At 39.7% G+C, this 12119-nt stretch overlaps 1 protein-coding gene across 1 annotated transcript in view; it reads right to left on the bottom strand.

Moving 5' to 3' along the window:
- otud5a (OTU deubiquitinase 5a) overlaps positions 1 to 12119 on the bottom strand; it is a 42397-nt gene that overhangs the window by 13256 nt on the left and 17022 nt on the right. Inside the window, exon 3 of the mRNA XM_017720432.2 lies at positions 55 to 119. Within this exon, the coding sequence (XP_017575921.1) occupies positions 55 to 119 (65 nt within the window). The remainder of the gene's footprint in view (positions 1 to 54; positions 120 to 12119) is intronic.

Below are 12119 nucleotides of genomic sequence, written 5' to 3'. Positions count from 1 at the left end.
AGTAAAAACGCTGGCTGGTTCTGATGGCGTGCAGTAAAGAAGCGAAGCGCTTACCAAGTAGTCCATGCAGTGTTTGCGAACGACTTCATGCATATCTTGGTCTCCGTAAACTTGGTCAGCTGTGGACAAATAAATAGATTTAGGGTAAATACATGAGATCAGGATTTAATAGTAAAAATTACTGATAACCAGGAACATACATATGCTCCATTGGAGACCAGAGACCAATGGCACAAACAGGTCAGAATGCAAAGTTTCATGAGGGTTAATAGCAGAAAAATGAGAAGGAAACCTGGCAACTGGAGAAGAAGAAAAGAAGTGAATCCTAAACAAAGACTGAAACAAACTTCAGTGGCCAATCGTGCCCTACATCTGGTAAATCAAGTTCATTTCAAAGTTCAAGTTCATCTGCTTGAATTACCCCACAAATATTCACAGTAATTTCATTAAGATAGTATTCAACAATTACTGATCTAAACAGGTTGTTTAGACTTGTTTTTTCTAAATACATGCATGGCTGCACTGATCGTTATGCAAGTGACATTTTTGGCGGGCTTTATCTCCGCCAATCTTATTCGTGTGGCAACGCATGAGTCAAAAAAAGAAAAGAAAGAAAAAAAAGGGGGTGCAGATGTAAACAAACGGGCGCGAAGGTTCCTCGCTGAGGCCATGCCTCTTCCTCCCGAAAGCGGCCACATGCAAATGACTGAGGGCCCATTCCAGCAAGTCACATGACCTTGCCCGCACACATTCTCAGAATCTCTTAGTCAATTTCCTCTTTCGCGGCATCAACCTACTTTTGTTGTGACACTGAGGCTGAGGATGCTGCACCACCAAAAAAAGCCTACAGAAATAGAGTGACAGTTCAGCGCACATCAATGTTTGATGTGTTGCATCGTTGAATTTTTGTGGGGTTTTTCCATTTATCTCAGGAAAGCCTAATTTGTGCTGAATTTTGGTTACTATGAATAGCACGCATGCCTAAATTAAACAATTGATTAATGTTCAAATACTGAACTGTATGTTGGCAGCACAGAAAGTCGAAAATTATGTCATGCATTTGCATAATAAGAGCCTGTGCATGTTACACATTATTTAATCTATGCTTTCAAAAACAATCCAGTACTGCCATGCAGTTTCACAATGGCCTGTAATATCAAACTTATCAGGCAACTTTGTCCAAGAGTATGCAGTGCTGAATATTCAGTAAAGCTCAATTTGAACAGTGACAGTCTATCAGTTCTGCACTAAATTAAGTTTGACTGCTGCAAAACTACTGAATGTCATTTGGCTAAGATGGAAACGAGACAAATGCTTATAGACCGCTCTACTGCCTACTGTAAGAAAAAGGAAACAAAGTTTGTAAGCATCTGCAGAAACATGAAGCATCACATAAAAATGGTGCTTTAAGTACTTAAGCCTCCATGGAAAACTCCATAGCAACTGTCCATTCCACTGAATCAGAGTCTCTCTTTTTTTTAAGCAAAACTACCTACAGCTTTAGCTCTTTTCTCTCTAAGCGAACAAAGGTTCTATTTTCAGGCAACCAAACAAAATTAAACAAACGAAAACAAAAAGTGTGCCTACTGCACAATATACCTCACTTCAGGGACACCCATGTGAAAGAATTCCGAAAGAAATCCTACAGCTTCAATTTGACAGTTTGTGGTAATTATGCCTGAAAACTGCTGTAGTTCTACTGCGAGGGAAGAGTGCCCCGGTCTATGTTCACCACTTAAGATGCTAGTATTTGTTTTGAACATGGCGTACATCAGTATTAACTTCATCTGCTGTCTAGTTGCTGTGACAGATACAACTACTCAAGCCATGGAACACAGTCATAGCATAACGACGCAGATGGTGTCCAAGTGGAGCCCTCATAGCTGAAACAAACAGCGTGGGCCCACCGCTGGAATTTCTGACTGCTTTCAGTTCCCAATCTGGAGCTGGGTGTTTTTCAGCTCCTCTTGCTGTTTCCATTCATAACGATGAGATGAGTGTGGATTGTCATACACCTCTTGCTATAGCAGAGCGATGGGTGCTATCCGGGTGAGGCAGGGACATCCCCCCCCCCCCCCTACAACGTGGGACATTTGCATGAATCTGACTCATCTGTGATCATAAACACCTGGCTTTGTTCTTTCCCAATTTCGACCTCAATTTGACAGGCAAATAAAAAAAAAAAAAAAAAAAACAAGAGTCACAAAAAGTGAGGGCTGCCTTGCCACGTGGTGCTCAGAGGATTCGCTGTGCATAAGCTGATGAGGGTAAACAGCAGGGGTGTGACAATACACATATATTCAGGCTGGATATGCTAAACGATTCCAGATTGGATTTTCTATATATTATGTTAAAAGATGTCTTGATTCTGTGGCCAGGAATACGAGGAAATTCCATAGGTTTTTCACCACAATTCAATTGTTAAGGTGTCATTCAGAGTACGCTTAGAACACCCTGCACAGCCGTCTCCACCATAAACGCTTTTTCAAAAAGACTTTTTAGGTCTAAATCATCTCAAAACTATTGTAAACCAATGCCTGCGACATCAGGTAACACATCATGTAATGACTTCCTTAACAGGAGTTTCGAGAGGCCTCAGACCTCGGGTTCCTATCACCACCACTAAACAATTCTGAAAGAGAAGAGAGCACTTCATATCAAACCACTCTGAGGAATAATTTAGTAACCATTTAGACACAGAAATCTTGAAAAAAAACAGCAGACCTCTTCAGATTTCCTTTTGAACATAGTTTCATAATCATTACATTCTTACTAGTAATGAGGACGGTGTTATTCTACACTGTTCATATGAAGCAAACTGATCTTTGTAATTCTAAAGTCATGCAAAAGCAGTCCAATGGAAAGGACACACTAGTACAGAAGCGCCTCCCTAGTATACACATGTAAAAGCTTGGTTTGACCTGGACTCAGAAATAGCACTGACCAACTGCAAGTTTCAATACATGAGATCAACATTCTGTTTAATTATAGTGTAGGATGCTATGTTTAACATACATTAAGATTAATTTTACTCATTGCAGGTTGCTGGCAACCTGCCCAGGGTGTATGCTGCCTTCCGCCTGATGACTGCTGGGATAGGCTCCAGCACCCTCCGCGACCCAAAAGGAGAAGCGGCTTAGAAGGTGTGTGTGTGTGTTTAAACCCTAAATCTGAACTGAACAGGTCTAATCATGCTGTCTCTGTAATACATTTTGTGATACATGTTGTTTATTGTTAAAATGTCCATTTTTTGTGCTATAATTTAGCCATATTGGCCACCCTTACACTGTTTTATAAGCCCTAAAGATAATCACCAAGAGACTTCATCAGAAAACCGCTCTTTCAACATCATTGGATCAGGGTTTGTATTGTCACCATCAAAACAACGTGACAACACAGTGAAACAGGAAGGCCGCCCAGACAAGCGCCATTTGTTGAAACACAACAGAATATTTGTGTTTTGTGTGTCTTGAGAAATTTTCTGATGGTTGAGTTTCCCCAAACAGGCTACACTACAATCACAAACTGCCCGGCTAGCATCACACTCAGCACTTTCTCCGATAGTAAGATCCTCTTACTTAATGCCAGGCTCTTGAAAACTGGGCCGATTATTGTGAATCATGAGCAAAGCTGGTTGTGATGTGAATCATAATCTCTCATCTGCTCTGTTTTTAAATACAGGCAAATGATGGTGACCTTCCTCCAAAAAGTCATGACACACAAATGACTCTTTGAAGGAAACAGATCTTTTATCAGCAAAAACAGTGCATGGCTTAGTCCTGGACCATGTCTATGGGAAAAGAGTGACCATTTCGATTTTTGGGTGCTCTGAACAGCAGACGTGAACTAAAAGAGAAAATATTTAAACATGCACAGTCAAAACCTGTGCAAGTTAAACAGACACCAAAGCTAATTAGGTTTCTGGATACGGACAGTTGAGCTCTAATAGCATGTTTTACATACAGGCAAAGGCTCACTAATTAAAAGCACTGAGCAAATACAGTTGTATGCAAAACTCCAGGGCAAATGACATGTTAACACATCCTCTATATGTATTTTATTTTCCAATATATCAAACACAGAAAACATAAAAATTGTGTATTAAAATTTGCAGAAAATACCACTTATTTTTTTTCCCCATGTAGATGCTCTGTTCACTTATTTTCTAGAAAAAAAAATAGAAAAATCAAATGTGTCTTGAGTGTGTTCAAACTGTTGCAAAAGACTTCGTTTTTTTTCTTCCATAGGTGATGGCAGATAGTTCACTTATGCAAACTTCATAAGCTATAACTGTGCATCGCTTAGCTTTGATAAAGAAGATTCCTAAGTTTGCACTGAAGCTCATAAACATCTCCGCAACGTACACCAAAATACTTCAAGTAGTAACTGTCCTCAGCAAAATCTACATAATAATATAAAATGTAGTTTCTTCAATAAACTATGCATAACTTTCTCAACTCCAAAAAAGGCTTGGTGACCTTTTTCTTACGCTGGTCATGATCAATGCTGAGAACGGCACTCAAGCCATCACAAAAAGCGGAAGCAAAAAAAATTGCTGGTTAAGTCTACGGAGAAACGACACAGAAGCAGCAAGACTTCATGGGAAAGAAGAAGAGGTTGGGTCCGTCACTTAGCAGAAGCAAAACCACAATCGCGCCTTCACCGATAGAGGCCACAGATAGCGCTGCATTGCTAACCAGCAAGAGTCATTCTAAGAAAGGGGCGGCGCTGGCCAAGGCCTCACGAAGGCCAGACACACCCAGGACCGCCCCATCAGGCCTGCGGGCCTCTGATAGGGTTTATCATCCTGAAGCAGGGGCCTCAGTAAAGTTGCACGACCGCAGAAGTCTATTCTTCACAAGAATCCCATGATGATCCACAGAGGACATGTGACTGCAAAAGGCTCATTCAAGCTTTCGAGCGTCAGAAAACACGTCACACCGCAATACTATGGAAACAAGATAAGCGAGCCCGAATTCGGAGAAGACATGGGAAGTGTGGCTGTGCAGCATCAGAAGAAACGAAGCAAAATTTTACAAACGCAGTCTGTATCACAGTATAATACATTATTATAGGACTTGGCAGCACAGGAACCGACATAAATTAGAAATTCCTGTTCATGGAAGCTGGGGGAGTCAGGAATCTAGAACCAAACATGTTCTAACCAGCTCACAAGATGATACCTACTTTTTTGGGAAAAAGGGGAAAGAGAAAAAGAAATTCAGAGCTGTTATGCAGATAACTGGCTTTAAATCATTTTTGTTTAGATGTCCACCACTTTTGAACAGTACTGTTTATATATACATGTATACACTTCATAATAACACAGTAATGTGCAAGTCTTCATGAAACACCTAAAAGATCACTATTCCAGCTGTTCTCAAAATAGCATTTTTTTTTTGTTAATTTTTTATTTATTTGTCAGGAACAAACAATAATCAGCATTTAAAAAGTGCCAGTGTTGGTCAGCTCACTAATTCTTAATACACTTGACTGCAAACCCTGCAAATATTTTCAGGGATGTACATTTTTAGTTTAACACAGTGATAAACTTTTGGTTTTGGCTTAAAGAGGAAAAAAAAAGGCCAAAAACATTGGGCAAAAACAAAAAGGTTAGAAGGAACAACAAAAGTCATAATCTAAGACTTTAGAAATAATTTTAATGGTGATAAATATTAAAACAGTGATTAAACCCATCCCCTCCCCTTTGCTCTGCTCTGCCAATCAGCACAGACACAAACAGTCTGAGCAGCAACAGACTTACAGTGAAACAGTGTGGAACTGTGTCAGTTTCTTTGAAGGACATAAGACAAGCAGTTTATAATCTCTCTTCATCCTGAGTATAAAACAAATATGTTCACAAACGACAGCCTTCAGAATTCTTTACCTTGACCGACAAGAGATTCTCTGGGCTGGATTTTGTGGCATATGCTGTCGCCTTCAGATGTTAATCATATGCAAATTTTTATATATTGTCAGCTCAGTTTTGTCCAATTAATAGCACAATTTATTAAGGATAAATGAATACTTTCTTGTAGTTTATATTTTCAGCACATTTATTCAAAAGCATGAATAAAACAGTAAATACATTTTTGAAAAATCTTAGTGTTTTGGTTTTGTCCATGAATTTCAATAATATATTTTTACAGAGAAATAAAGATGTATTATTCAGTAACAATTATAATTTATTCTGGAACAACTACCGAACAGATATGGTGTCAGCGGTGTGGTTCTGAAAGTAAAGATCTAAAATGTAGTTCTGTAAGGATAAAGAATTTGATGGCATAGAAAATACAGCAATAGCAGGCTTTGTTGTCAGGAACAGTGGCGTACAATTGGAATCAGCCAAGATCTGAACTGGCAGATTTTTGCTCCGAATGTGATCAGCAAACCAGCCAATGTACAATTTTAAATTTGGCCGATCTCAGCTTGTGTTTCCGAGATGAGATCATGCCAACTGGTGCCCAAGAGCTTTCAGCCATTTCTAAGCTGAGCATTCTTTTAATTGCAAAATATGAGGATAGAATGTTAGTCCTAAATCAGCATGCCTCACATCAGCCCCTCAGCAGAGCTGCTCCACGTGTCCTGTGCTCTGAGTTTTGGATGGTTTTTGAACGTGTGGAACAACGAGTATCAGAGTTCAGCTGCTCAGAGCTGAGGTCACCCGCTCTGACCATGCTGCTACACCGTCAGGTTCCAACGAACTCTAGTAACATCTGACCAGTCACTTCCACCTCTGACCCTGTTGAGTGGTTGAAGAGGAGATAAATATCCCCCACCAAGTCCAAAAAATAAAAAAACAAACAAAAAAAAAAAAAAACACCACCCACAATCCCTAATATGTACTCTTCCTCTAAATAGTCATACAAAGATCTCTGCAGAGGAACCTCTGACAGATCAACTGCAGTTTTGGTGGGAAGAGTCCCAGCAGTTTCCTAATTACATTACGTTAACCTCACTGGTTGTTTATTGAATCTGATCAGCAGCGACCAAAGTAAGGATTGATAGGTATAAAATGTTTTTGTAAAATAAACATGAACAAGTCTTCACAAAACACTTTATAGGAGACAGACATTAACCTTTGTTTTTTTTTCACCCTCCCTAAAGCTCCTCCTACAGCCAGTCACGTATGAAATTTGTTAAACAAAAAAAAAAGCTACAAAAATCCAGTCAGTCAGACACTTGCAGTAAAAAAATGCCATGGATCCTACAGGCACGATTGCTACCTTAAATGCCTTTCATACCAAGATCTTTGTATGCTTAGTAATTCTTTAAAAAGCAGTGCAGTGATATTATAATGATTTGAATTTGTTGAACTGAACAGCCTCGTTTTGAAAAAAGGTAAACCATCCGTTGCCCTGTTGCCACATTAGTCACTTTTTGACACTGAAACTAAAGAAAAAGGATGAAATGCAGACTCAAACCACTCCATACAGAATGTGAATTGGCTACAAATGTAATTCATTTACAACTAAATATGCAATTACATGTAAACAGAACAGAAAAAGGAAAGACAAAACTAATGAGACAGGTAAGAATTAAAGGGCCTGTTTAAAAGACTGTAGATCTGAGATGTTCTTACCTTGGAGAACATGATTTGTACCTTGACACAGGAGCACAGCATGTGGATCAAGACATCACCAAGTATTCATTTTCACTATCTAACTCCTGAAATTGTTCCAAATGGTAACAGACTCTGCCCTTCAACTCCCTTCTTTTTTCCCCCCCGACTTATTTGTGCATTTATTTATTTTCAGTCCTCCCCTACTCTGACTGTAACTTCATTTCCTCTGATAATGTAACAGTTCCAGAAACACAAGAAAAAGTTCATTTATAAACAAAATAATAATGTTGTTAAAAGTTCAAACGTATCACATTTGTCCATATACATCATACAGTCCATATACAGAACCTAACTTGCCAACAATTTCCTATTTTGAACTCATTGCTTTTGAGAGGTCATGAAAACCAATGCATTTACATACTTCCACCTAATCAGCATCATTTACATAGAAACTTCAATGCGCAGTAACAAAAACAGCCCGTTTCATTCAGTACAACTGTCACAGGTGGATGTCAGGTAAAAGGTAAAATGTGGACTTTTTTTTTTTTCTTCTTCACATGCCAAACTCAACACATCGGCTACTTGTGCAACTGTTGTGCAAACAAAAAAATTTTTTTTTAAATGGGATATGGTAACCAAAAAGAAAAAACCCCTCATTCAGGGCCCAGTATTACCTAACAGCAGCAGAGCACAGGGGGTTTGGCAAGAGGAGAGAGGGACAGCAAGAGCAAAGTTCTCTGATCCCTCCGGAGAGAGCAACAGCATCTCTCCATCAGCCGCTGTACACTCCAACACAGAGTGGGCATGAGTCAGCACGCTCAGCCCACACGCTGTCTGGACGTGATGAACACAGACATTTCACCCAGGGTTCAAACTCATCAGCAGATCTGAATTATGGCCCCCAACCTTTGCCATTATACATGTGTGTGTACAGTTATATGCAAAAGTCTGGGCCCTCCTGGTCAATTTACATGCTTTATTGATTTTCTAAGTGACAATCGGTTAACATCCTCTACAGACAACACACTTCTGCACAATTTGATACACAGTTACTGTTTATTTGCTGAATTTAACAGACAAAATACATAAAATGTGGCTTGTGCAACGTATTTAAGTGTGACATGTTAACTAATCAACAAAATGACAATTGACCACAGACGTTCAAATTTCTGCATCCAGCTATGTGTTGGTGGGGCACACAATGCAGAAGCAGTGAAATATTAACTAATTAAACTAATATTGTAAAAATATACCACTGTTGTTGGGACAAAACCTTGTATCTCCCTTTTTCAGGAGAAAAACTAAGCAAAACTAAGCTAAAGCAATTTTTGCATTTCCCAATAAAGTACTGGCATCTATCTACACATGAGCCCTTATTGTAATTTCCCAGGTACTGTTCTAGGTCTCATGCAGGTAAACTGTTGTGTCAACTTTGCTGGGATTTTGACTCCGGCTTGAGTTCATACTTCATTCCTTCCTGTTTAATTATCACTAAACTCGTGTAAAAGTGCGTGTGTGTGTTCTCGTGTGAAAAAGACTTTGGACTTTTGCCAACAGATGGCTGTTGTATCACTGGAGATTGAATTCACGACCTCCTGATGATAGGGAAACAGTTGCACCACTCAGGAGCCCACAGGAATATTCAATAAGCACTTTGTATATTGTTTTAGTTCAAGTTCCCCTATTATACAAATACTCTAACATCTGTTTTTCAGTGCATTAAAAATGCAGCAAAATAACTGAATCAGACTGAATCTGCTCTGATCAAACGTGAGATTTCATGAGGCTGGGGTGGCCGATCACATCAAATCACACTAATTTCACTTTTCATGATACATGACACGGACCACTATATTTAGACACGTTTCAACATTTCACATTATGCTGCACTAAACTAAAAGCAAAGAAATTACCTTCATACTGCCCACCTTTCCGTGACGCACTGAATCATTTCCAGAACAATCCTGTCGCCCTACTTCCTACTTTTTAAAATTTCATTCAAAACCTCATCTCCACTATCTGGTGTGGCCCAGAGAAGGACGGGATCCCCTTTTAAAGTCTTGGTTCCTCTTAGTTTTGTTCCCTCATGCAATCAGGCAGAGCTTTTCCTGCCACCATTGCTGTCAACCTGCTCACATTTCTGGAAAAAAGCCTTGGGAAATGTCATAATTTGAAAAAGTTGTTTCACTAGACTTTATTATTAAACGCACTAAAGGGGGGGGGCTTACTTGTCTTGATGACCTTACACTGTCTCTCAATTAAATTTCTTAAGAAACCAGACAGCAAGATTCCAATAAATGATGCAGAGATGTGCAATCTAATGACATCAAGGTGTCAACCGCTCACTGGGTGAAAGGTCACCTTCATTGAAGTTCCTCATGTCCTATAGTGAGGAGAGAGGATCGCTGCACTCTCTCAACAGCGAGCATGGCTGATCCTTGAGTCCCGCTGTGCAAAAGTTCAAAGGCGAGACGAGGGGGAATCTGCAGGCTTTTACACTAACGGAGGCAAAGGGTACAGACTTCCATATCACAATCACTGTCTGCTACGGCTGGAGAAATTACACGGAAACACCTACTGTTTTGGGGTTAGCGGGTTTCAAAACCGTCGTACGTCAACACTGCATATTCTCTCAAGACGTCATAACTGTCTGACATCGTTGTCATAATCGTCTGACATGGCTGCCCCAAACATGGCTGGCGGGCCAAGTAAGGCCCTTGAAGACCTGTTTTCTTGGCTAGACAGCATTTGCTGTAATAGTTACATGACTTTTGTACAGCTGAAATAGTTACAGACAAGATTTCAGATGGATCATCTTTTTTCATGGCCTTTCATGTATATTTTCACACTCGTCACTCATTTCAACCCATTCTCTGTTCTCTTCGTGTAATGACTTCAGAAACCTGGTCATGCTTTCCATTGGATGGAGATGCAAACCAATGCCCGAGATATCTGATTGAGCTTAACGGAACGTGAATATTATGGTCAAAGCGTTATTGGGGTCAGACATAATTAATATTTTTTGAGAACAGGGTGGTTTATTTTAACCAAAGTCTCCTATCTTTAATGGATTCTGGCCTGCATTTACCACTGCTTTAGTTTGTTTGACTCTTCTTTGACCTTAATTCTGGCACATTGGAAGAAATTATGCTTTTGGCAGCAAGGCCCACTGAGGTTCACAAGACCAGCCATGAGGACACATTATGAAAAGCTTAAATTAAAATACTTTAGGATGTAGTTCAAAGTCATGAATTATTGAAAAAAAAAAAAGTCATTAGAATTCGATTGAATTTGTTCGTAAATAGGCTACTACTTTCATAAGGTTGTTTGCCATCTAAGCTAATGGGCAGCTGTAACTTTTGACAAAGTTTTGCAGGGCTACAGAGTTTTCATGGCCAAACAGTCAGATTCCAACAGAATTCTGTTGGGCTAGAGTCAGGCTGGGAGAGAATTTGGTCAGGCCACAGTTGGGCTGGGACAGAATTCCGTTGGGCTACAATCGGACTGGGCCAGAATTATGTCAGGCCACAGTATAGATGGAATTTTTTTGGACTACAGGCCACTTGGGCCAGAATTCTGTTGGGTGTACTCAGGTTAGGACAGAACTTTGCAGAGCTACATTTGGGTTCAGACAGACTTTTGCCAGGCCACAGTTGTGTCAGGACAGAATACTGCCAGCTACAATAGAACTGGGGTAGCCAAATATGGTTCAGACATAATTTTGTCAGGCTACAGTTTCAGGTTTGGACTGAACTCCGTCAGCCTACAGTTGAGTTCAGAAACCAAGTATGAGTTGGGTCAGTAAAATGTTTTCAATTTCAGGCACAATCAAAGCTCTACTAGCAACCTCTGCTATCTCATTTCCAGTCTCACTTCTTCCACAACTTTAAATACAGTGAGCTGAGGTCCTGCAAAGTTTCATTATTCCTCACTGCTCATTTGCCAGCACTTATTTCTTACTCACTCTACATACTTTAATTTTGTCACTTTAATCAAGTGAGGTTAATCAGTCAGAGTGAAGAAAACACAGAACTAATCTGACCCTTAAGGTCTAGATCTGTGTTTCCACTAATTACACACTTATCATACAACAAAGCACAAAGTATATTATGTACCATCAAGTGAGTGCTGTTTTGTTATGAAACCTGTATTGCCATTTGCATGGCTTGGGGGGGGGACAGGTCAATATAATGATGTGAGTGCCTGTGGAATTTACTGAACGTCTGACTCCAGCACATCTTCAACCTTTGTTCCATGTTTGGATAGGACATGATGTATCTGCTGGATCATAACAGCTTCATTTCTACTGAATGCGCTCAAGGTAGCACCAAAAGCTGACCTATGACCAAGTCATTTCACTGGACCTCTTGCCCACTCTCTATGAACTCGTCATTCAGACTAATCTAGACTAAACAGGAAAAAAACTGCCTGCAACTGCTCTGAGGTTATACACATTTATTCTTATACTGCCTTTTCTATTAAGAAAGCAACTGGAATTAAAGAACAAGGTATATTAAATTTCTTGATAGGTGCTCCAGATGTGGCCTAAATTTTA

Source organism: Pygocentrus nattereri, chromosome 28, assembly GCF_015220715.1.
Source record: "Pygocentrus nattereri isolate fPygNat1 chromosome 28, fPygNat1.pri, whole genome shotgun sequence".
NCBI lineage: Eukaryota > Metazoa > Chordata > Actinopteri > Characiformes > Serrasalmidae > Pygocentrus > Pygocentrus nattereri.
This window is presented reverse-complemented; position numbering and strand designations above follow the sequence as displayed.